This window comes from Plectropomus leopardus, chromosome 5 (genome assembly GCF_026936395.1).
Source record: "Plectropomus leopardus strain MGB_pleo_1.0 chromosome 5, ASM2693639v1, whole genome shotgun sequence".
Classification (NCBI taxonomy): Eukaryota; Metazoa; Chordata; class Actinopteri; order Perciformes; family Serranidae; genus Plectropomus; species Plectropomus leopardus.
The window spans coordinates 6,449,869-6,476,053 of NC_142180.1; the positions used below are offsets into that span (position 1 = coordinate 6,449,869).

Genomic DNA, 26,185 nt, shown 5'->3' on the forward strand with positions numbered 1-26,185 from the left:
GTGTGTGTGTGTGTGTGTGTGTGTGTGTGTGTGTGTGTGCGTGCATGCGTGCATGCGTGCGTGCGTGTGCATGCAATCAGCTCTATCTGACCTCAGGTACACGTCTTTGACAGACACGTCCTTTGCGTGACACACACATATACACAGCTACACACGTATATATCCGCCAGCCCACACAAAGGGGCTCTGTGTTATCTTCATTGAGTGTGTCTGGAGGGGTGGCAGTGATCCAACAGGTGGTGTGTGCGGGTGTGTGTGTCTGTCACAGTGAATCATGTACAATAGTGGTGCAGGTATGGAGTCATATGGAGTGAAAATATGTTCAATCCAAGGGTGTAATTGCTGCTTTAAGTCCAAATTTTACAGTCTAACTTTGATTTACTCACTAAAATGTCTCTAAGCATGGTTCTCGGTGCAGCTGCCATAGTCCAGATACATAAAATGTTGATATGCTCCTTTCTATCATCTTCAGTTGTTACCATGAGGTCACAGCACTACACTTTGTGATTTGTGAAAGCTTTTGCCTTGGGTTTTACATGCACCATGCTGTAAAGCTCAGATTGGTGGAACTACTGCAAACGTCATCGGAGCAATTATGGATTTGTGCTGACCCAATTATTCTGTTAAATGAATAGTTGATTAAAATAAAATTGCATCTTTGACTATTTTTGAAATACTATTTAAATTTTTTAAGTAAAAATTATCTGGTTTCAGCTTATTAACTGTGAATATTCACTGTCTTTCTCAGTAGTTTATGGTTTTCTTGATTGTACATTGAATATTTTGGAGTAGTTTTCAGTCTCCTCTTACATTGTCAAGATCAATTAAATGTGATCTTGACAATGTAAGAGATCACAATTAATTGATTAATCAAGAAAATGTTGGATAATGAAATCTACAAAGCAAGTTAGCTGAAGCCCTAGTTAATCTTGTGATGCAAGCTTGAAAATGTTCAATTTAATACTCTAAAAATACTAAAAGGAAACTAGCATTGAATATCAGTAGGAGATCAGGCAGAAAAGGACAGTGCTGCAAATACAACATTTTCTCTCCTCAAATATAAAAAGTTTCCTCGTGGTTGAAAAATCTCTGATTTCATCATCTCCTCCTCACTTCTGAAAGCAAACCGACATCCTTGCTTCAACAGGTCATCTGTTTTCCCTGTTCTGTCAACATATAATCCTTAAGGTGACCTCACTGATTTTGTCTCCACAGCTCCACCTCATGTCCCTGACCCTGGAAATGGCAGCTTGTACAGAGTGAGGACAAAGAATAAAGAGGAAGGAGCTTCATTCCATCCAAGCGTCGGCAGCCCCGGCTGCAGTGAGCGAGCACCGTCCGCCAGCAGTGACTCAGGTCTGTCTGTTACCTCACAGGGGCGGACCGGAGCCGGACAGAGGAGAGGGGCTGCACGGGACAAGAGTGCCCAGGCAGGGAGGCTGCTCCCTGGGGTGGACTTTGAGATTGCTCAGCCTCTACTGGAGGTCATGACTGAGCTTGCTGCATCCAGTGGAGGGGAGGGGGAGATGACTGGAGATGAGTCTGGACTGGGACACACCATCAATGGAGAGGCTTCGTCCAGCGAGAGGGAAACTGATATATTAGATGATGAGGATGAGGTAGATGGTGTAGCAGCTATTCCTTCAGACCTACCGAGCTCGAGCAGTATCTGCTCCCTGTCCTCTGAAAACCTGCCTGAAACGCAGAGATTAGCCCACACTGAGTACTCCACACACTCCTGGGTGCAGCAGCAGCAGATGGTTGATGTTGTCACCGATATCCACCTTCAATCTGATGGGGAGGAGAGGCTGAACAGGGTGAGGAAACAGAGGCCGCCACCTCTGACAGCTCCTGACACGCCAACTCGAGGACTGAGTAGCAGGGAAGCGGTGCAGAGAGGGCTGGTGGACGAGGACGGCACACAGAATGCTGCAGATTTTCCGCACAATGTACAGTCTGGTGATATGACACACACATCGTCTTGCCAAGAGGAGGATTTGTCATCGTTAACCACAGACATTGACGAGTCCATAGAGCAGCTTAACCAGCTGATTCTGGATCTGGACCCCACCTTTGTTCCCGTTCCTACCCGCTGTGCCCCCCTGACTCGCTCCGCCTCCCTGCACACCAACGGCCTCAGCCACAAGGGAAATACCCATAAGTCAGGTAAGACTAAATAAAGTAGATGAGGTACCACACCTAAGCTTGGGCAACGTCTATTTAAAAGCTCAAATGAAAGAAAATATTCCTACATCTATTTCCCTTATTAAACAGCAAAATGCAACGGTACTTCTTATTTCAAGTTTTTCCCTTTCACTCAACTAAGACCGGCTTAATTACTAATAACACCACATTCAAAATCAACAGAAACAAAATTAAACTCACCATCTTTTTTAGTCTTTCCATTGTTCCAATAATCACTAATTGAACTGTTCAAAATAAACCCTTAATTTAACAAGCTGGATGTGAAAATATGCTGGCTTCACTGCTGTCTGTCTTTGATGTTGCTGGCAAAGATAGACAGCATGAGGTTGACATTTCAAGTGTTGAGTGAGATTACTCAACAACTATTGGATATCAATACTTTTGTTTATGACCAAATTCTGGCAAAATGAACATCATTCCCATTGGCCTCAACTGTACTTTGTGTTTAGTGCTAGTTAGCAAATGTTAGTTTGCTAAAGTACCAAACTGAGAGCATTGCACCTGCTAAACCATGAGCTCAAAGCCCTCCTACACCAAGTAAAGACTCACAGAGCTGCGAGCAGGGCTGTAGACTCTGCAGACACAGATATTTCAGAAGCTGATATTTCAAAACCTCAGCACTTAAAGCTACCTTGCTAAATACAGCTATTACTAAAATGTATGTATTTTGGGTAAACTGACCCTTTAGTGAATTCTAACAGTACCTTTACACACTTCTGCTTGTACTCAGACATAAAACAGTCCACTGTGACATTAGCACTGGCTGAAATGCCACACTAAAAAAAATACATGTGTGTCAACAGGCCGGCGGGCAGATGAAGCTCGCAGGTTGGACTTGTTATATTGTGGAATTCAGCTCAGCCTGTACAGAGAACCATTTATAACCCAGACTGAAGGACTGAAGCTCTGCCTGATTGTGGAAATCTCCACCTGAGGGACAGGAATACATGTGGGTCTGTGACAGAAGGTGTGTTTGTTTGAGTGCACCTTGTTTGCTGAAAGGGTGGAAGTATTTGATTAAACAGGTGATGGATATTCCTGCTGATGTAAGCTGGTCCCTACACAAGATGTGTTTGAACTCCAATCTGTCTTGTTTTGAATGGAATTGCACAAAAGTGGAAGAAACGGTGACATAAGTAAAGTATGTGTGAAGACGGACCAATCAGACAAAGAAACTGAGGAAAACCCATCATAACATAATCCACCGACATAATTACAGAATCTCCAGTTTCCAAGCAGCTGAATGGGATTAAATGAGTTACATCTCATCAGCAAAGATTCAGACAAGGATGTTAAGCACTGTGAAATTAAAGGGAGATATAGTAATACTACAAAAGCTTTATGAGCAGATTTAGATCTACAATCTACTGTGTAACTTCTGATTAAACTATAACAGAAAAGTTCAAATCCTGACGAATAAAATGAAGTTGTAAAAGTTAAAGTTGAACTTAATGGTTACAAAGATAGAGCCAAATCCTAACTCATAACAAGAGATTCACGATAGAATAGTTTTATAGATGTAGGCCTTGGGGTGTCCCATATGTAATGATGCAAAGTGGGAAATACCAGTACTGTAATGCAAATCCATTTAAAATTTAATTTAGCCAAAAGTTTGCAGCCAAAAAACAATGTTTCTGCTCTATCAAACTTCTCTATCAACAGAAACGCTCATAGGGTGGTTAACTGTGGCCCAAAGAGTCAATGCCCCCCCTGACCTTCACCTTCAAAATGTCACTCAAATTGATAGGTACCAACCAGGAAGGGACTCAAAACGACTACAAAGAGATGCAGAGGACACAAAAAACCCCACAAAAACAGGCAAAAATCGCATATAAGACACACAGTAAACTATACACTATACATAGTACACTATAAAGTCACTTAAAAGAACCTAAAAAGACACAACATTATCTCCAAGAGATGCAAAACAACAACTGATTTTAAAAGTATTGACACCCGTCGATCTGCAGTCTGCCACAAACTGAAACTTCACAGTTGTAAAAAAGGTTGAAGACAATCAGTAGGTTGGCTCACAGTTTACAGTTTACGATTAGATAACCGCACCCTATTTTCTACAGAACTGTCTCCAACATGCCTGCTTAAACAACTCAGCCATCATCAATGACAGTCAGATATCTGATATCTATCTCAGTCTACATAATACAATCTATTTTTATTTTTTGAATGTGGAGTAGGGCAAGAACAATTGCCGGGTGCCTGTGTGTGTTTCACTAATTCAACAACTATTTATGTCCCTGTGTGTAAAAGTTAATGAAAATATAAATAAGGTAGAGGAGGGGTTTCGAAGTATAAAATTCAGCTTCCACTGCACATGATTTTTGGTTTGAGTTTAGAAATGATCAACAAAACAAAGATGAACATACATTTCTACGGCTATTAATACTACTGTAAGATCTCGTATACAAGAAGAGTCAAGACGGTAATTTATTTGTATATTTCTAAGCCTTTTCACTTTGCATTTTGACTAAACTTTTTATAATTTTATAAACTATTAGACTGGAATCAGTGAAAGACAAAATGTGATGAAGTGTGCTCACACTAATGGCTGAGTTGTACTTTGGCTGTTTGACTTGGCAATGGCCCATTATCCTCCCTAAACCCAAAAAAGAGCTCATGATAACAATATTATCGCAATATCTATAGAAAAAGAAAAAAAACTTTTGCCAAATGTATCTCTAACTTTTTTTATTGTGAGTTTGTCTCTATTTTTTTTGGCAAAAGAATTATGCTCAAGTAGAGAGGTGGAGAGAGATTCTGTAACCAAGCTGTACAAAATCGTACAAAAAACAGAACAATTACACTGAATGGATGGTTAAAAAGGCAATCAGATTGCGTTGGGGAGAGAATTTAAAGACAAGGAAACGGTTCAAGAAGTGCATAATTATTTAAATGATATTATTATATGTGTATGATAAACACAGTATCATAATTTCATTTTAAAATATCACGGTAATCTTCAATACTAGTACATAAAGACACCCCTATAGCGAAGCAATCCAACACAGAGACAATAATGTTGAAAAAAGTGAAACAGAGCAGCAAATGAAGCCCGTTTAAGTCAAACCACTGACTTTGTCCCATAGTTAAAAACCAGAACATGTCCCAGTGATGACGCCTGTTTTTTTGACCCATGCGTGTCAGCTTTACTTCTTCTTCACTCTTTCTTCTCCCCCTGCTGGCACACATGACAGATTTACTGCCTCTCACATCCACTGGGATGCACCCAGGAGGAAGAGGCACATTTCTGCTACGACCTCCACCACTGATTCATTTTCTGTTTGAGGACTGCGGGTCATAGGTGTACGAGTGATGTCATCACTTCCCAGCTCTTTGCCTACAGAGCAGCTGTTCCATCAAAGCTAACCGTGGAGTGGCCCGATGATTCGCATGGGAGCTTCCCGCAGTCGAGAGCGGGTGTGACAGCTCCTGAATCCCGTCTGTAAGGATCTCTGCTGTGGTTATCTTTGACCCGCGGCCAAGTGCCACGCAAGGTTACATTACTGCTGACATTTAACCTCTGACACTGTGTTTTTGTGCAGCCTCAGGTCAGTGGGGCTCTTCTGCTGATCGTGGAATTTGAGCGCAGGAAATGGAGCATGTGTGTTTGCATGTATGTAGGTCAGTGCGTTTGTCAGGGGGATGTTTCCCGAGGGCATACTGGAAGTGGTAACGCTAACATTTCACTAGTTACTGTGTGTGTGTGTGTGTGTGTGTGTGTGTGTATATGTTGAAGTTGCTGTTTGTAACGTGTGTTTTTCCGTGCGACGTTTTGAGGCAGGATTTTGTCAGCGATCAGGAATGCTTTTGAAGTTTGACACAACACTTTGCTCTCCAGTGTGTTTGCATCATGCTCTCCTTCTCCCTCTCATCATCTGTGGAGTTGCAGTCTTCAAAAGAGAATAGCCTCCTCACAAATACAGTGGGGATCAAGTGATACTCGACACTGTAAAAAAAAAGAAAAAGAACTCTGTGGAAGCACCCTCAGCAGGCCCTCTGGTGTAGGAGAGGAACTGGATTAGTTTCAGTTGGGCTAGCCTGGCCTTTCATGTGAGTCTGAGATGATGGATGCTCGCAGTGAAAGCTGAGCTCACAGCGTTCCACAGAGCTGTTTATGGTTGATATGCACAATGGAGTGTGGTCCCATATATGGTCAATCTCTATCATGACACACACCCCAGACTGTGGTGTGTTTTTGGTGTTTCCACATTCCTCAAAGGCTGCAGCACTGTAATATATTCTAGCTGAGTTAAAGAACAAAAAAGGTCTATGTAACTAAATTACTCGTATGAGTTCCCTGTGTATATATCAATACAAAGTCAGCCCCAGTGTTGCCAAATTATCAGTATTATTTGGGCTTAAAAAATTATTGTAACTGGTCAATGTCACCAAACTTGGTTCACTCCAAGAGTAACAAAACTGCTACTATCTGCAAGCTGGGATAGACTCATGGCTGACGTGGGTAGCTGAGCTAACACCCCAGCTAGCAAGCTAATTTGCTAACATGTTCACGGTTGCCTTGTAGAGGTGAAAAAAAGAAACAACAGGTTGATTGAAAAACAATTTCCCTTCACTGTCGAGAGTTTTACACATTTTTTCAATGTTTCTTCCATGATGACCCTACAACAGTTCACTCATGGTAGAAGAATAATGAGACAAACAAAAAGTATCTTAAGCCTATTTCATATGGTTTCCAATAAATTCTTGGACCCTTATTATTTCAACTGCACAAAAACATCTGGCTTTTTAATACAATGGGAAAGTGTACAATTGGCATTCACACCCAGGTCAAATATTTATCACCTCTGACTCTGATTGGCAGTGATGGAAACACAACACCCCGGGAGAGATGCAATGATATGCCACAACTAATTACTGTCCGTCTCCTCCTAAACAGCGCTAAAACACCGATCCAAAGTAGTCTTCACCAAGTTTGAAAGAGAGACTGAATAAGAAAGAGAAGTTACCACCCTGAAGTTTTCACAAACCTCAGTCAATGCTGCTCTCTACTATTTAACTGTTCTCCAGCCTGTCCACGACGTCAAACAGACACACCAAAAAACAGTAGTCTTGTCAACAGTTGGCAAGTGTCTGTCCTGTAGTTTTTGAATAGTTTGTATTGCACTGATGACAGTAATTTGATTTTGTCAGGCTTTTTGGATGATTCAGCATGTTTAAAACAAAAAACATATAGTTTACTCTTCAAACATCGGGTTGTGTTGTTAATGTACTAACTGGCTAACTAGCTTCTTGAATCCAACCTCTTGGTCTTCCAGTTTTTGAATGGCAAACACAGGCTTCTGCCACCTAGTGTATTGAGTTATTTTCTCTCAGGCAGACGCAGTACATACATGCTCGTTGGCTGTAGTCTTTGCGGTGTGTTTAAGTACAATTTTTGGCCAAAACACAGGTGATGTGAGGTGAGGCAACAGTTGGCCTTCGTCGCTGTTATTGGATGTCAATTTGGTCAGTCTGGGTCTTATTGACCGCCGTAAAACTCAACAGAAGAAAGAAAAGATTGGGCAAAACCGGTTTGTACATATACACGGCTGAAGACGGCTCTTATTATTTTCAGCAACACAGCAGCAAGGAGCCAGTTTTGTCTGGAGCCAGTGTTCTAGGAACGTACTTAATATTCAACAAGATTGTGTGACAAGTAATGTTTTTTTGTGAAATCCCCTCAAAAAAGCACTGACCTAAGTGCTTAATTGTAAACAAGTTGCCGATTTAGTAGAGTCTTGTGATTGGTTTGCTTGGTATGTAACACTTCATGTGCTTGTTCTTGCTATGTTACTGCTTTCGTTCACAACACAGTTGCACTGGCATTATCCTTTGTATTTTCCCAGGTCGTGAGGTGGGAAAGTGATGGTACCGATTTCTCTGAATATCAATCCCTGTTGCCATTCACACATGCAGGAAATGTTCCTGAACGTTTTAGAGATAGACTGCATTAGTGAAAGGAGCTCTATAGACATCTTTGGGCTTTTTCCATTTACTGTAGGAGCCCCTTCAAGAGTTCCAACCCCATTCAAACCCCACAAATCACTGTTTGAAGAGAGAAACTTGTCTGCCTCTCAGTTTCTACTTCCACCAACAGCCAAGACAAAGATCCAGAGCTGCACTTGCTTGACCTGGTAGCTATTGTCATGTGGCAGAGGCAGTGAAAAGTGAAAGAATATCTCAACACTGTATTCTAATACTACTACTAGTGCTCCCTCTTTGCAAACCCTGCATGGGGTCAAATGTTATCGGTTTTTACATGTCGTGAAAGGCTGCAGCTTCTCATGAGGGAATGTACACTGCCTTTTACTTTGAAGAACAATGTCACAGATTTCAACACAGATTTTGGTTGTAAAAGCATTACTTGGTTGCTATGGGGGAAGAGTAACGCAAAGAACTAGAGACTAGGACCATAGTCAGTGGATAGTATAATAATGTGACTGTACAAATTATGTTGTATTTTAAAAAACATTCTTATTATATATTTATAGACATATAATCAGATATTGATGCAATAGGCTAAAATAAACTGATGGAGCTTGGATGCTTTATGAATATTTTTTAAGACAATTACATAGAACTCACATCTGAAAAAAGAAAGACTGATTGTTCCAACAGATGTTTGTTCTGACAAGCAGTCTTGATGTTTTTACAGGTCTTGCTTAGTCACACAGTGTCTGCTCTGATGACAGGAGCTGCACGCTGATGATAAACACACTGATTGTCGCTTTTGACAGAGACAAACACGCCAAACATGAACCATGTCATCACCTTTTATTGCCATCTGGTCATGACAAAGTGTGGATAACATTTCATGTTATGTTGTTGTTTTTCTAACCAGAATAGACATAACTTTGTGGATATTTAATTTCATAGCAGCACGCTTGACTGAGTTTTATACTTTGGTTGATTATATTTCAGATCATAATCTGTCTGACTGTCTGACACTCCTTATCTGCCTCCCACGCTCCTGCTCCCCCCACCCTCACCCCTCTCATTATCTCAGGTTGGAAGCAGCAGATGCAGGTCAGTGATGTGACCGACTACGCTGGTCTCCATAGTCCAGGATGGAGAGGGGGTGGTGCTCAGAGCTTCAGAGGCTCTCCAGCCTATAGTCCCTCCTTCTCACCATCTCAGGTAAACACAGTTTCCTCGTTCAGCTCACAGACGGACACTGTTACCACTGGTAGTCAAACTTAACCCATTCTGCAAGAAGCTTTCGCACTAATACTCTCATAATGTGAAATCATCATCACTCATGAACCTAAAGCAGAATTATCACATGGATATGCAGCTTCACGTCACAACTTCAGCTCACTTTTAAGCTGTAGAGCCCACAGCTTTACTGCTTTGGTTCACTCTCACTGTTCTCAGAGCGTCGTTCCCTGTTTTTAGAACCCTCCGAGTACTACCTGCTCAGCACCAAATAGCAGAGAGACACTTTTAGAGACTAGCTGGTGAATATAGTGGAGCTGTTAGCAGCTAAAGAGACAGGTACTTCCCTCAGGAGTTGAGGAGAGACCATGGACTGTATAAATAATGAATGTACTACCGTAATGTCACCCATTGGTTTGTTGACTGCCATTTTGAAGTTCAGCAGCGGTTACCAGCTACTGTAACTCAAAGAAGAACAGCAGCCAAAAATGTCCGCAGATTCTGTAAAAATGTAAAACAATGAGATTCAGGAGCTCCTTTCCCTCTGAGCAGAGGACAAGACCAGCTGCTTTATGAGGGTTGGTAAATGATTGTTATTTCCATGACAATGCCATTACTAGTGTTTACAAAGCACTGCCGACAGGTATGTTGTTCATCACAGTAGAAGCCGATGCTGCTGTGTTACATGTCATATCTGATGTGCCTTTTTTGCTTCTGCAATGCAAGCATGATGCCTAAAATCACAGTAGTTTGCCGCTTTAAAGATCGTAGAAAAAATGTGTCTCTGTCACTTGGGTGAAGTGGTCTTGTTGACAGCCCTGATCAGATCATACCAGTAGTTCCCAACTGGTCCAACCACAGGGTCCACATTTCTCCTTAGTCAACATTTCAAAGGTACACACATAAAATAAAAATGTAAACACCGGGGCTTACAACACAGTGAAAACACTCTAATGAAATGAAGTTGTAACTCTGCATCAAGTTTGCATCTCTGAAGATTTTTTTTCTACTTTCCTCTTTTTCTCTCTCTCTCTTGCTGTCTTTTCTTTTTTTTAAGACTTGAGGTTTCTACTCTTGCACTCACTCTCATGGCTGGGTGGCATGAATAGGCCAACTGTTTACACCAAAACACAAGCTGTAGCCACACACAGATCACAAGACTGATGTCTGCTGGTGTGTGTGGGCGTGTTACCCTTTAAAAACATGCTATTGACTTTTCCCCTTATTTTCTTTCGTTTTATTTTTTTAATTCTGTCATTTACTTTGAAAGCATGGGCATCTCTACAAAACCAACAGCGTGGACTATCGAAGACACACAGATAGCTCGGACATCGTCCCTCCCACTCCGGCCTTCCCCGTGTCTCCTCCGACGCCCTATGGTAAGAGATAACGTCAAAATGGATACTTCTTGATGTGGGTGTGTCTGCATTTTGGAATCTTATCAGCGTCGGCCTTCTCTTCCCAGTGAAAAATTTCTCAGAGTTTTCTCAGCTCAGGACTGATGGGCAGTGGGACCAACACAGCTGGACAAAAGGTACGCTTTCCCAAGTGTGTGTGTGACCATATACATGTGTGACTGGCAAGGGCACTAGAGTTTAAACCCAAACACACCAGGTCCTGATTGCAGCCGGACAGGGTTCAAGGGCTGGCTGGAATGTCCTTTTGGCACAATATACCAAACACACACACACACACACATGCACACACACACATGGACACACATACACACACCTGGCCTGACCTTTGTTGCCATTGGCTGGATATGTGGGCATGGCTCTGTTTGTGGTAACTCATGCCTGGCAGAGAAGCACACAGATGGCTTGTTTGTTATTTTTAGGCTATAGGTAAAAAGTGGTTGGAGGTGTTGATAAAATGGATTGGGAAATCCTTTCAGGTCCATATAGGGACAGCTGATACTGGACGTCCGCTAATAATAGTTAACGGTTAGAGAGGAAGAGAGCACTGCAGGCAGGATGTCCACTCACATCCTGTTCTGGGAGGGAACGGGAGGAGAGGGGAGGGTCTTTTGTTGCCGGGACATCCTGCCTGAGGAGATATGTACCACACAGCTGCAGAAGGAATTTACTGTAGTGTCAAAAAACATAAGTGTCCTTCAGTGGTTGTGTCTCATATCTGATCTCAGTGGCTGTCATGTTCCTGTTGTAGTTACAAATGTTTTGGGCTTCCCTGCTGAGGAAAGACAATATATCATACGTGTCAATGGCCAGAGTGAAACAGTCAAAAATCATTTAATCAGTCTCTGTTTAATTTCTTTCATTACAAATACTGTTTAGAAAGTAGCAACTAGTCACAGCATTGCTTCATGGCTATTTGTGCTAAAATGCTATATGTTGTTGCTGTGTTTTGCTGCTATGTTTTTTACTGGCGTTCTACTGTTCCTTGTTGCTGCGCATGGCTTGTGTTCTGTCTTGGGAGTTCCTGTTTGTTGTTGTTGCTGTTGCTGTCGATGTTATGTGAATTTGATCATTTTATAGGTTTCAAAACATCCTGTTAAAGGACTACAGTTGAAAAAATGATCTGGCACGTTTATGTAAATGCTGATCAGTGTGTATTTTCCTTAACAATAAAATGAATGAATGAATGAATGAGAGAAAACCATGTGTCGTAAGAAATGATTAGTGATGTATCAAGATGCATCACTAATCATTTTATAATTGCATCATAATCCTCTGAACCGGAGTCTAATCATGAGGTACCTTGAGAGACTCCCATCCCTGCTTCTACAGTATGTCTATATGTTAATGACAAATAGACGCACCACTGCAAATGCTGAACGATAAATGGTGCACAGGGTTGTTCTCAATGCTTCAGTTCAGTTCAATAATTGTCTTGCATGAGAAATTAGGCTTGCCGCAGGTTAACACAGAAGGTGCAAATGAATCAATAGAGTACAAAGTGATTTTACTCAACAATGCTTTAGTCTGTTGCACCTGGAGTCTAAATCTCTGCTTCAAGAAGAGCATCCCAGGTCCTTTATTTAAGGGGTGCGTAGATGTTAATCAAGTCAAGCTTGTTTTCTTTAAATGTTATGGTCTAAATGTTGATATCAGAACTGATATCAGTCCATATTTGTGAGTCAAACCCACCATTCTCAGTTTTTTTGTCAACAGTAAATAACCGCACAGTATTTCTCAGCATGTTTTCATCCATTTAATGATAATAAACCAAAAGTGGTATTTACAATGGCATTTTGCTCTGTATGGCAGAGTGAGCAGATTCTTTTAAAGGGCAGTTCTGCCTGTTTATTGTAAACATGTTTGTCAGAACAGAGCGGCGGCAGGATGGAGAAGGAGCTGATGAAAGAGTCATTATTCCTTGTGTACAGAAAAAACACCTGATTCTTTCTCTCTGCTGGATGGACAGAAGAATTAACAAAGGGCACAGAATATCTGGAGCTCTCCCCCAGTTTGGGGGGCAGACGAGAGCTTCCTGTTTCCCACGTTAAAGGCAGATGATTGTCTGGGAAACAATTTGCCACGTCAGGACAGAACAGTCAGATTTCCCATTTAAATTATTTTAATTTAATGTTTAGAGTCATTATTGTAATCACAGTTTGACCCGAGGCTACTGTAATGTGGGGAGTGATTACTAAGGGCTGCAGCATGCTGCTCCAAAACAACAGCGGAGCATTCAGTCAGCATGCTGAGCCTTACAGCTGTTTTCCACTGTGTTATCACCAGGCTAATCACGCTGGGCATTCTGGGATCCTGCTATGTTGTGTGTGCTGGTTATTGTGAGAGGTGCTCCTATGGCAATCAACAAATATTACATTATTTCAGTAAGGTATTGAATGGGCGATGTAGGCCAAACATGTAGGTAAAAAAAACTCATAAATCTAGATTAAAACTGGGTTTTTGACTTTTTCCCAGTGACTTACATTGGGAAAGAGACACTTGTAAATCACTGGATACATTTTTGTGAGTCTCTTTTGGAGCTTTTGGAACGTCTGAAAGAACCACATATGTTTTTTTTGACTGCCATCCGTGCTAGCAAAGCGCTTAACTGTAAGTCAGTCACTCTGCCAACAGAAGTTACCCTGCCTAGACACACCCAGCCGCCATAAGTCTCTTGTGCCCATGCCTCATGGGCCTGGTGTCGCGGAAGATCCAGATACTTTCATACCACGAAAAAGAGTGTTTTTTCTTAATTAGCTACTGAACAGCTCTCTGTATCTAGCTCCTTTTAATACATCCATGCTGACTAGCTTACAGTACAGTGATAAAAGCACAACACTCATTCAGTGTCTGCTGGCTGATCTGCTTCATTATTTTTGTCCTTTTTGAGGCACCAGAACAAGTAGCAAACATAACGCTGGTTTACTATCAGCTTGTTAAGTTGGCAATTTCGTTGCACATTTATACATCCTGCTAAATATTTTTCATCAATTGTTAAGTCTCTTTACCTACTAAATGCTCCACTGTGTTCAGCTGGTCTCTAACTGTATCCGTCTGATGTTTGGTGCTGAGCTTGTAATGTACAGTGGGGTTTAACAGCTTTTTACTAAAGCTGTGGCTGGCAATGTGGTTGATGAGAGCAGTGAGAATGAACTAAAACAGTTAAGATGTGGGCTATAAAACCAAAACAAGAACACTGAAAGGTTTGTAAAAGGTTCTTTGGGTCCGTCATGAGAGCAACTTCTTTCCCATTTCCTGGTCATTTTATAGTATTTTACATATAAGCATGGTTTCATTCAGCATTTCAAAACCTATTTTTCGATATAAAGTAGGATCCAACTACACTTTTCCACCAAATGTATCTCAGTAAGACCTCTAGTTTTGTTTTTCTTTTCTTTTTTTTTTACCATAAAAAAACATCATGTCTGTGCTTACAGGAATCACTTTAAAAAATTTCAGGAATGTCTCATAAACTCAATGTCTTCAAGCTGTTGTGTGACAAACATGACATTTGATGTCACTGTAGTTCTGGGGTAATCTTTTGGTTTCAAAATGATTTCATGAGCTCAAAAACTCAAAGAAACCAGTGAAAAGCAGAGAAATCCATCCACCAAAAAAAGAAACATAGAAACCAGCAAAATTATACTTATTATACAAAGTTTCTCCCCAGTGGCATCAGATTGATGACATCCTTTACATCTTTTACTTTAGCCTCTGCAAAGCCATTACAGTATTCTGTTATGCATCAACCCAGAGATGAACTCTGCTTCTGTCTCTGTGCTTGTGTGCTTTAATTTCCTCATGATGGCAAAGCGCAGCTCTAAAATGTTACGCAATAACATTTCCTTTGTGTAATTGTGGTCCAATCAAAATAAACAGTGGTATACACAGAAGCTCTCAGGCAGCGGAAGTAGGTTTCAGCCAGAGGAATGTAGATGTTGTTATGAGCTGAGGTTCAGCAGACGCAGATGGTCACTTCAGACAAACACTTGACTGTCTGAACCTTAGGGGTCAAAGGTCAGGAGAAAGTACGTGGGAGTGGACAGGGAGGACGGGGAAACCTCTCCAGATGATTGGGTTGTTGTCAATGATGAATGAGAGAGACACGATGCATCTAAAGTGCCGTTATTGATCCTGAACAGAGAGATGTTCTATAGTCTAAGTGGTAAATACCATTAGACAGAATTAGTGACCCAGTTGTTAACACATTGAGTTAAAGCTGCTCTAAAATTGAAACTTCTTTTGAGAAATGGAATGAGAATATCAACACCTCGTTTGTCTGATAGATATTAAGCCCGAGCCAGCAGCCGACTAGAATAGACTAGCATAAAGACTGGAAACAGCTAGCATGGCTTTGTGCAAAAGACAAGGAAATTCATCAACCAGCTATGTGCTGCGGATTTGCACATCATACAAGTTATAACATACTCATTCGTAAGCATTTTGTTACAGTTTGACAGAGCAAGGCTAGCTGCTTCCATGTTTCCATACTTAATACCAAGCTATGCTGACCATTTGCAAGCTCCAGCTTTATGCTGAACAGGTCGGATTGTGGTACTGTTCTACTCATCATGTGAATAATCCAGCACATTCTCACTCACTCAACTTGTATGTACCCCTCTAGCATCAGTTTTGGAGGCTAAGGGACAGAATGTTAATTTACCCCAATTATATGCACTGTTTTTCAAAATTTACCTCAGGTTTTACAAAAAATTACAGTTTTCGCTTGTTAAATCCATAGTCCCGTGTTTTAAAATGAACTAGAATGTAGGTACAGAAACTTTCAAGGTTTACTCTCAGAGGTTCAGTCAACAAATGCACACGGTTCTGTTAAAAAAAAAGAAACAGATCATGGCTTCAAATAAGTACGTTTGTTACTAACATCATGTGATACAACGTATTCTAATAGAACGGTTTGTATGATATCTTACGAAAATGCACACACAATGGTTCATATGATATCTGACAAATAGAGGCCCACTAAAGATGTTATGTACTTAATGTACAGCTGCGTAATTAACATAAAATCATGAAGGTATGGTGATTAGGTCAATCCTGTAATTAGGTTTAGGAAAAGAAACATGGCAAGGCGGTACCTTGAATCAAAGTTCACACAGTTCTGAACACGCACCTCCAGGTAAAAGTTCCACGGAAATGTCTGGATTTTTTTCCCTTGTTCCCTTGTTCCTCCCGTCAGCGCATTGGTCACATGATTGTAGCCTTTCAAAATATGTGGGGTATGTACGAATGTGGGTGCATTGGTTTTCATAGGAAAACATACAAACAGTTTGTGAGAACGTTCTGCTCAATTGACATTCGGTTTCACACGGGACACGAACAGTGCCCTATGCAGTCTTTCTCGTCCTTTATACTACGGCAGTTGCTCCAAGTGTCCAAAAAGGCCTTATGCTCTCATACTCCAGATACTCTAAAGGGTCGTAGTTTGTAGTGAGACCAGGTTAAATAAAAAATATCTCCAATAATGACAATCTGTTCCTTTAATGCAAGGACAAACACTAGACAACAACCTGCTGTAAGTTTTTATCTTTTTCTGATGCTTTTAGAGGTTTTTGTTTACATTTGTAATATTTAAGAACTGTCCTGTAACTACCTAAGCAAATACTTTGGCTCATAAAACTAATAAATGAGCGCCACAGATGGACAGGGCTCATTTCCTGTGACATGGAGGTTAAAATAAGGCACGCAGCACATGCTTCCACTGAGACAAAAGTAAACTCAACACAATTCAATCAAGAGCTTTATGGTGTAATTTATGATGTGCTAAGATTAGACACATGGCAGGAGACACGGTCAGTGTGTGTCTGCATGCCTTTGTCTCTGTGTTTGTGGCGAGCAGATGGTGGGAGTGGACACACATGCCCTAACCCCCAAATCAACCCCCCCACCATCAAAACACCACCTCCTCCTCATCCTCTCTGGTCCATAAAAGGCCACATGTGACCTCTGACCTCACTGGAATCCATTCTGATTGGGGGAAAGTGCTCACAGTGGCCCAGCAGAAACAATGCTCAGTGGTCAGCAAGAGGAAGAGGAGGGAGGGTATGGAGGCATGTATGGAGGGGAGGGAGACATTCTCTACCTCTTGTCCCTCCCTCCATACAAACCCAGAAGTCGAGCTGTGTCACAACAAGCCAGGAACAAACGGGGAGCTTTTTTTTCCATCTGGGGACGAAAGGAATTGGGCATGGCAGTGAAACGATCCAGCCCCTGAGAAGAAAAAAAAAACCTTCAGCGAGTCGAGCCCAGATTGCTTTGTAGAAAAAGAGGAGAGGAGGAGATTCTGGTTACAGGGAGAGTTTCATTTACGCTGGGAGGCAGAGCATACCGCAGAGAGATAGAGAATTCGGAACAGGAAGGTGAAGAAGTGATACTTCAGAGGGTGTCACATCATGACTGCGTCTCTCGGTATGTACGAGCATCCACATTTGTCAGAGAGCTTTGTGTGACTGAATGATTTTTCTCGTGTGTTAAATCTTTCCAAGCACTTTATGAACATCTTCTCCTTTTCTCCTATCATTCTTCACTGTTTGTCTGTCTCTCAGCAATTGTTTTTCTCTCTGTTTTCTGCTCATTCTCTCTCTTGTTTATACAGCGTTATCTCTGCCTCTGCCCCCCCACCCCCCCCACCCCCCCGGGAATTTTAAGGAGGGCACACATGTACAGAAAAAACTTCCCCTCTCTCCTCCAGGCAGTTGGTATTTGCAGACAGCTTCTGGAATTTTTGCAAACACAACTCCTTCTCCAAACGTCTTCTCTCTGTCTTTTTGTGCATGAAAATACTTTTTTATTGTTGCTCTAGACAGCAGTATCTGCAGCCGCTCTGACATCTCACACTTGGTGGGATGATGACATGGTTTGTTCCACTGCTGTGTTCATGATCTCATCCTTTAAAAGGCTATTTTGGCCTCCCTGGTGCAGGCATGGAAGGCTGATGTATTGGTGGTTAACCGATGGAGGCCGTTTCCCCCCTTTTCTCTGCACTATTGACCCGAGCTGAACTAAAAAAGTATTTGAAGATTTTGTTGGGTTTTTTGTTTGTTGGGGTGCTTACTGCTTCCCCACATGTAATACACGATAAAACAACATCTTGCTGAGCCACAAGTTAAATGGTTCCAAACTTTTGCAAAAGTTTTGTATAAAAACAGCTTCGGAAGTCCAGCACATATTTTCCACATGTGCTGAAACTGGAATAATTGAGCACAGCAACGAACAAACTGATTTTTGTGCTTGTTGCCATTTATATCAAGAAAAATTCCTCAGCCTTTACACTTATATGCTGAAATATGCCCTGCTGAAGACATGTGGTTTGCAGAGAGTAAACACAATGAGAGCAGAAACAATTACTTTGTCATCGACAGAAACATGATCAGCAATTATTGAAGTCATTCATCAAACCAACACTCTCTAGCTCTAGCTTCTCATCTGTGAAAATTTGCTGCATTTCTGTCTTTGTCTGACAAAACCAGCAACACCTTTGACGCTTAGCTACTTAACCTCTAATTTCAATAACAGTTGGTAAAATGGTAAAAGGACCTGCATTCATATAGCACTTTTCTACTTGTTTGACCACTCAAGCGACCAACTCAGCACTTTCACACTACGAGTCACATTCACTCCTTCACACACGCATTCATACAGTGGAGGCCGAGGCTACTGTACAAGATTTCACCTGCTACTTAGTTTTTAACCATTCAAACATACTCACACCAATGGAACCACCATCCGGAGGAATTTGGGATTCAGTATCTTGCCAGAAATGCTTAAACATGTTGACTGGTGGAGCCAGGGATTGAATCGTCAATTTTCTAATCAAATCACAACCCGCTGTTCCACCTGAGCAACAGCCACCAGTTCTTGGATATAGTATTTTGAACTGGTATTATTAATATGTGAAAATAACACAGTGTTAAATTCAATTTCAAGTGATTAATCCAAATTAATTGCTGGCATAATCTTTGGAGTTTTTAAAGGTATATTTTCTACCTCCAGACAGCATTGTTATCAGTGTAGTTTCTCTGGCTCTCGGGCTGTTGCTCAAACTACAGCCTGTGCTTTAGTATTTTTGTATTGTTCACCAAATATGTTAAAACCACAGCCACAAATCCAATCAAACAGTTGAACAAGGCAGTGTTGATGAAATATATCAAGATTATAGGAAGTTACTGCCTATTATTTTAGTGCCCTGCTTAGCTGCACAGTGAAAACAGAGGCAGAAAAAAACTAACATCAAACAATAAAACTAAGCAGCTCTGATCACATATAAACCAAGATTCTGTTACTGATTTGATTATTTCTCACCTCACACGTGTTCAGAAACATATCTTAGCCTACTGATTAATCATAATACGAGATCGTTTGTTTGCCACTGGCCACCATACTCTCAAACGCACAAGTGCACGTTACATCACCCACCAGCGTGAGCATTTATTGGTTTGGTACAGTGCAGTGCATTTTGGTAGTTGTAGGTTTTCTACCTCTTAAGCAAAAGTGAATCCTACAGCCCTTTTCCTCTTTTTCTCTCTAGTCATGTTGCACAAATTTCAAACATATTTGTGTCTTTCTTTTCTACAGTATAGACAGCCTAGTTTTCTGTGAGTACCCTCTTTATATCAGTGAAATACTTCAATCACGCAATCATGGGTTTCATGTAAAAATGTGAAATTTGTCAACAGGCAAGCACAAAATTTACCACAGAACATATAAAGAACAAATGTACAAATAATCAGTAATTAATAAATTGATATTTACTTGGTTTTGAGTGGATCAGATATTAGAATAAAATTTTCCTTGAATTAGCATTATCCTACACAGGTCTTTTCAAAACACTACAACTTGCAAAATTACAAAATTGTTAAAGGAAGCATTACCGAACTGCTGTTTGCCTTCCTCCCTGCATATTAATATCTTATAGACCAAACGATTCTGGTTTAATTTAGGCTGACTGGCAGATTTGTCGATAACAAAATACATGCAGCCCCAAACACAACAGGAATGTTTGGACAGTGTTGAAAGCAGGCTGAAGCTTGAAGTTGATTAGCTGCTACCTACGAGTTTGGGGAAAATTGATAATTTCCTCAGGGACAAATTTATTAGGGAGTGCTGCTCTGAGATGCTGTACAGACTTCCGCTGTGCAAGAAACATTTTGGCTTTCACAGCAGTGCAGGAAATTAAGGGCAAAGAGGCAGAAACTCTAAGACACAAGGACGGAAAATGTTGACAACACAGTGGACAAGAGGGCCAGTGCAGAGACCAAAGTGGAAAGAAAGAAGGATTTTGTTCCTCAGAATTAATCAACAAGTGGTCTGTGGTGTCACAAGCCCAGCCTGTGTGACATGTACCAGAGCATCATGTAATGATGTAATGGTGTCTGGTATTTCTACAGCCCATTTACAACAACATGGCAAGAAACATGACTGTGTGGAGTCTGTACACAGACCATGGGGCATGTTCTGTTCTAGAGTTGCAGGAAAGCAGAATCGTTAAGTTATACATGTCACTTCTTTCATTCAGTCATATTAGTTCATTTCTTGTTGAGGAGGTTGTTTGTTATCCTTTAAGCAATCAATATAACAAGTGACATATTTATTTTTTCTGCTGACACCAATTTCAGTTAAATCAGGAGCTGTGGTGCTTATTGTTTAAAGCTGTTACATTACATTTTTCAAGGAGTATTCATGAGTAATAAAGGAATTCTTCACCCCCCAAAAGAACATTTGTATATCAGTTAATCACCATGTGTTGTATTGAATTTGTGAAAATAGATATAATTCTTGATTAATTGAAATTAGAGGGGGCCGTGTTTAACAATGGCAAAACCGTATAAAAACTTCTGTCTATGGACTCTCACATAAATCATGCAGTTTAAGTCTCATTCATCCAGTCTAATGCTCAATTCTGCCCAAACTGACAGCCCTTACCAACATGAAACTGTGAGGAATGAAAACTTTTCTATTTTCTCTTCAAAGCCAGATGTTATTGACAAAAACATTTACCTCTCTGAACAAGGAGCTGCTGGTGTACCACTGCTTAGATAGGTACTTCATTTGTGTTATTGTACAACTTTATTAAAGTGGAAGTTACCCTTTGAAACACCAGAGTGATACTATAACACAAACAAGCTAACTAATGAGGAATAATAATAATAAATTTAATAATAATAAAACCGCCATTTTTGTCAGTGGAGTCTGGTTCTAAAGAGAACACACATAAGTTCTTTCAGTTTGCCGTCAGCAAAAGCTGTCTGTTTGAGATATACTGAGCGCACACCTGGAAAAATTAGACTTTCATTACACTGAACGAGTTGTGTGAGAGCTTGTAAATTAGTGTTTTGATATAGTTTTGCTACTCTTGGATACAGAACCCTGGATCAATAAATATATCTGCATAAAACACAGTGCCATCAAGTTCAGGAACATGGAGTCAGTGACCTGATGGCATGTGAGCTGTGGACAAATAGACATGATGCCTCTCCCAGTAAACACTGATTTGGTCTGAGTGTCTTGATTAAAACTAAAGCGAGGAAGACGTTGAGATTAGATGAAGATGTTATTTGAACAGTATAAAGCAGCTCCTAACTAGGTCAAAATATAGCTATTGAAATCCTGTTAAATCGCAGCTTGATGTCTAAAATATTTGACTTTGTATCTGCACTTTTTCAGCTCTAACCTAGGTAGGTTATCTTTGATGGTTACACAGTAGACATGAAAACAAAACCAATCTTTGTGGTCAATAATATAATGGATAGAGCCTGGGGTTGAGCCTAATGTGTAAAGAACTTTCCAGAACAATAAGTTATTCCTGCAGCACAGCGCCATGTTATAACAACCAACATGTATAGACCCACCAGGAGAATTACTTATGATCCATGATCACTTCCCCAGATGGGTGAAGTCTGAGGAATTTCACTTCTGCTTCAAAACATGATCAAATATCGGGGACATTTCTTTGCAGTTCAGACTTCCTTCAGACGTGAAAAACACTCTGATATTTATTTTGAGCTTGAGGAAAGCTTCATACCTCCACATCTGATCCTGAATTCTGACAGGCTGTGTGATGAACTAAGAGAGTCAGATACTATTTGTACGTCAAACCGTCTCAGACTGCATTTTATAGTCATCAGCTCATTGTCAGAATACTTCAGACACCAATAAACACCTCTGTGATCTCCCATAACTTTTTCTTTGAACACACCTTGGCTGCCGTTACCCTGTTTCTCTCCCTTTACTTATTTGTAGCATTGTTATTTTTCACTCCCTCCTCAGCTGGCTCGCAACTTTCTCCTCTGCTACTTGACTGAGACGATAAAGCTGTCTGTCTACGCACCCAGAAAGGGCAGAGGAATCTGATTTACAGAAGACCGCCTACTAGTTTGTCCTCTTCTATAGAAAAAGTGCTCTGTTTCTGAATAGGAGGAGGAGGAAAGACACAGTAGGGTCTGAGGCTGATTGATTTTTACTGAAGGAGGGAGGGAGTCGGAAGACAACTGATCGCATTGTGATGCAGCGCCAAGTCATACCAAGGAGAGAGCTGCACGTCCTTTGGCAGAAATCACTCAATTATTCCTAAAGCTCTTCTAATTAATATTTTATCATCAAAGGATTAAATAACTACCAGTTATGTGAAGAGGGTCACTCACAGGGATGAACCAAGGGCATTAAGGCCATTTTCATATAAGGTACGATTGCGATTGCGTTGTATGGTGCCCAATTTCATTTGAACCCTCCCTCCACCCCCGCGACACTTTTGCATAAGTAATGTTGTTCCATACCCGAGTACTCTTGCATCATCATCCATGTGACATTTGATTATGTTGTCACACTTTTTTAAAAGCACAAAATCCCAAACCCATGCAATGGAATCAACCTTTGCGTCATGCATACTACGTCAAGAACGACTCTTTTGCCTACTTTATCACCCAGGGCCTTGCAGTTCACAGCTTAAGGTTGGTGCATGCTGCGCGCACATGCAGATGGCCTTTCTCCATTTCTGTGTTTTGGTACAGCTAGTTTTTATGCCTGATGTCAACCACAGCAGCGTAGACATGAACCATTCTAGAGAAGACCATCCATTTAAGTGGACTGGACTTACGAACCGTGCCTGGGTACTGTACACAGTGTTTACACTCACAAAGCAACTTGGACTTTGAGGTCAAGTGTACGTGGATCTCAGATGTGAAAGCTCTATGGCTCTTTGGCCTCTTTGAGTCTTACTTCACATTTCTTATGTATCTGGTCTTTCATCAGGCCAACGGTATATAAGCTGCCAACAAGAAATTTTGCTCAAGAGCTGGTGGAGACCAAACCAGAGCAAACAGGAGAGTGGTTATTGGACTTGTGTTTGTCAGGTGGACAGATTTAAGTCCAATGGAATCATGATGTTGCCCTGCCTGCTGGAACTGTAACTTCTAGCTAACATGTTAGTTATAACAACTGCAAGTAAATACTACGTTAGAGTTTGTGTTTTTCAGATGTTTGAGGTGTTCTTCTGGCCAGAAATTAATTAATTAATGCAGTTTTAACACACTTGCAGATGATTTTATTGATCAGATATTGATTAGAAACGTTTCATTTAACAGCATGAGCTTCAGAAGTCAATACTCTAGCAGAACTATAGTTTAAAGTACAACTTTATTGTGAGTTTTAATCTCTACAGACAATTTTCCCTAACCGTGCATGCTGGACAGAGGCGAAATTGTGCCAGATATCTTTACTCTGCACCAGTTTTACACACCTGGAACTTGAGTCCTCACTGCTATGACCGAAAATATCGCCACTCAGTTTCCTGCAACCGTCCTTTGAGTTTAGTTACCCAAACTTGTATCCATAATCCTGGATTTTGTTAGTTTGTTTTTTACTCAAATGTCTGATACTAGGATATTACTTTTACAGTTTTAAAAGGACACCAATCAGTTTATCGTGTCTGTATATAATCTTGATCTCAGCATGTCATATGCAAACCTATCAAGTATAAAGATTTTTCAAACAATCACAGTCCAGTATCATGAATGATCCATCTCGTACAATTTAGTTGAAATCTGGAATTTTCATGTAACAAGCATTTTATTTTAGCCTGAATACTTTTTGAAAATATAATCATTGTTACTCAATAATATGGATTCTCAGTGGGCCTCAAAGATCACAGCAGGTGTCTTCCCCATCACTGTGTTGCTGTTTCCTCTCTTTCACTCCCTTTTCCCTTCATCCCCCTGAGAAGCTGCAGCTTGTGATCGCTGTGAACAGCTGTAACACGCCGTAGACCTTCAGACCTGGCAGCCACTCCGTGTGTTTGTGTGTGTGTGTGTGTGTGTGTGTGTGTGTGTGTGTGTGTGTGTGTGTGTGTGTGTGTGTGTGTGTGTGTGTGTGTGTGTGTGTGTGTGCGCGCAAAGTGCTTGCACTCACATTCCTGTGGTCAGCAGGGAGTCTGCAAACCCACTGTTGTCCTGCATAACTCCCCATGCATCACTGTGTTTATGCATGTGTGTAGGCTCACCCTTCTGCCTAATGCGATGCTGCACAGAGAGTAAATGTTTGGATGCGTGAGTGGAAGACATAAAGAGAGACAAGGAAAAGTGTTCCTTTGTCACAACACAACACACAAACTGCACCCACATGTGACAACTGTATGTTTCTCATCTTTCTGCATTTCTCTTTATCTGTTTTTTTTCTTCTCTGCCTTGCTTTTCATATTATTCTGCTTATGCAACAACCAGCGTGCTCTTTGAGTTGGGAAACATCAAGAGAAATATTAGCTCCAGATACCCTCGCTGTGGTTTTATTGATTAATGGGATTATCTCCGTACCAAGCATGAAGGTATGCATGCAGTTTCAATCTGCGCCATAAAGCTTCACACTCTTGTGATCAGGAAATTGTGTGTGCATCTGTGTGAGTGTGTTATGTGTGTGTTATATTTTCTTTTGAGGGGCTATTGGCTGGTGGAGGTTGGCAGTCATGCCCACATGGGTCTGTGCCATCTGGAATTGGTTTTGCACGGTTCGACCCAAACTATAGAGGCTTTGTGCTTACTCAGAGCTGCGCAAGTGAGAAGAAAACAATGGACAGAAAAACACTGTTGAAAAAACTAAAGGGTGAATACACTAAAAATGTTTAGAAAATAATACATGCTGAAGTTTATCAGGTATGTTTTTATTAGTCTGCTGTCATGTTCATGTACGTCTTGCTCCACTAAACTAAAAACAACACACACAAAAATGCAGTATACACTGGTTTGTATATGGAATGAAAAAGGGACTGGTAGTTCATAAACTAACTAAGTCAGAATACTGAGACTCCTTTTTCTTGAATTAAACAACAAAAGCCGAACATCTCTAGCACTCCTTTTTCCACCAAATTAGCTCTGGTTCTTGAACTGCTTTGGTTCAGGATTCTTGGAACCTCGCTCCTGTCTAGTGAAAAAAAGCTTGCATTTCCACCAGGCTGAACATAACCATTGTAATCAAGAATGTGTCATCAATGAAATGTGTTGCACAATGCACAACAGGAGTAAACATCAGTAGCAAGACAGCGGATCGCACTGCAAACTTCTGTTCTTTTTATTACAGACATTTGTTTTTATCCAAAACTGAGCATGAATCAACTATTATTACTCCTTTTTCCCCCAGTCATTTTTCAACCAATCTTTCTGTTGTAGCCTTCAGCATCTTCTCTTTCCAACCTGTAGAATATAACATACCCACTGATCCCATCACTATTCACACTTCAGATCAAGGAAATCCCAGTGGTGTGGTGGTAGATGATGAGGTGGGTGTACTACTAAGTAGATAGGTAGCTCACTGACAAGGAATTGGGTATACTCACCTATATTTTTCTATGGCTTTTTGGCTGATAGGTGGATATACTGTAAACGGCTAGAAAAAGAGGAGGGCATAAATTGTAATAATACCTATGCCCACCAATGCAACACTTGGTAAACCTATTTTTTGGTTCTCGCTGGAAACCAACTTTTCAGGTTCCAAACCAATTTATTTTTTGTTTGAAATGCTCCGAACAGTTCAAAATAAGCTGCTCTAAATTAGTGGAAAAGGGCGGAGGATGGTCTTAACACAATAAGCCTTACAAGTGCTTTGCCAGAATGAAATAATCTAAAATTGCCAAATTTATGATATAAATCAGACATTTTGGAGCGTATATATGAATAAACATTACTCTAACAGTGCCAGAGTTATCCAAAAGGCTGTTTCTCCTGTAGTACCTGGATTAGATTGTCCTCCCACAAACATTATCAGTATCACCTATTTCAGCAAATACCTAATAGTGATTACATCCTCTCACAGCCATAAGCATTATGAGTCGTGTCCATCACAAAAAAACATGAGAAGGTAGTGTGACATTATTTTAGAGGGACGGGTAGAGG

The 26,185-nt window shown here is 40.8% G+C and overlaps 1 protein-coding gene across 2 annotated transcripts in view; it reads left to right on the top strand.

The window, feature by feature from the left end:
* Window positions 1–26,185, top strand: part of tns3.2 (tensin 3, tandem duplicate 2) — a 61,549-nt gene that overhangs the window by 19,830 nt on the left and 15,534 nt on the right. For both annotated transcript variants that reach the window (XM_042513506.2, XM_042513518.2), the window contains 4 exons: window positions 1,216–2,166; window positions 9,230–9,360; window positions 10,649–10,757; window positions 10,844–10,912. In XM_042513506.2, the coding sequence (XP_042369440.2) occupies window positions 1,216–2,166; window positions 9,230–9,360; window positions 10,649–10,757; window positions 10,844–10,912 (1,260 nt within the window). The remainder of the gene's footprint in view (window positions 1–1,215; window positions 2,167–9,229; window positions 9,361–10,648; window positions 10,758–10,843; window positions 10,913–26,185) is intronic.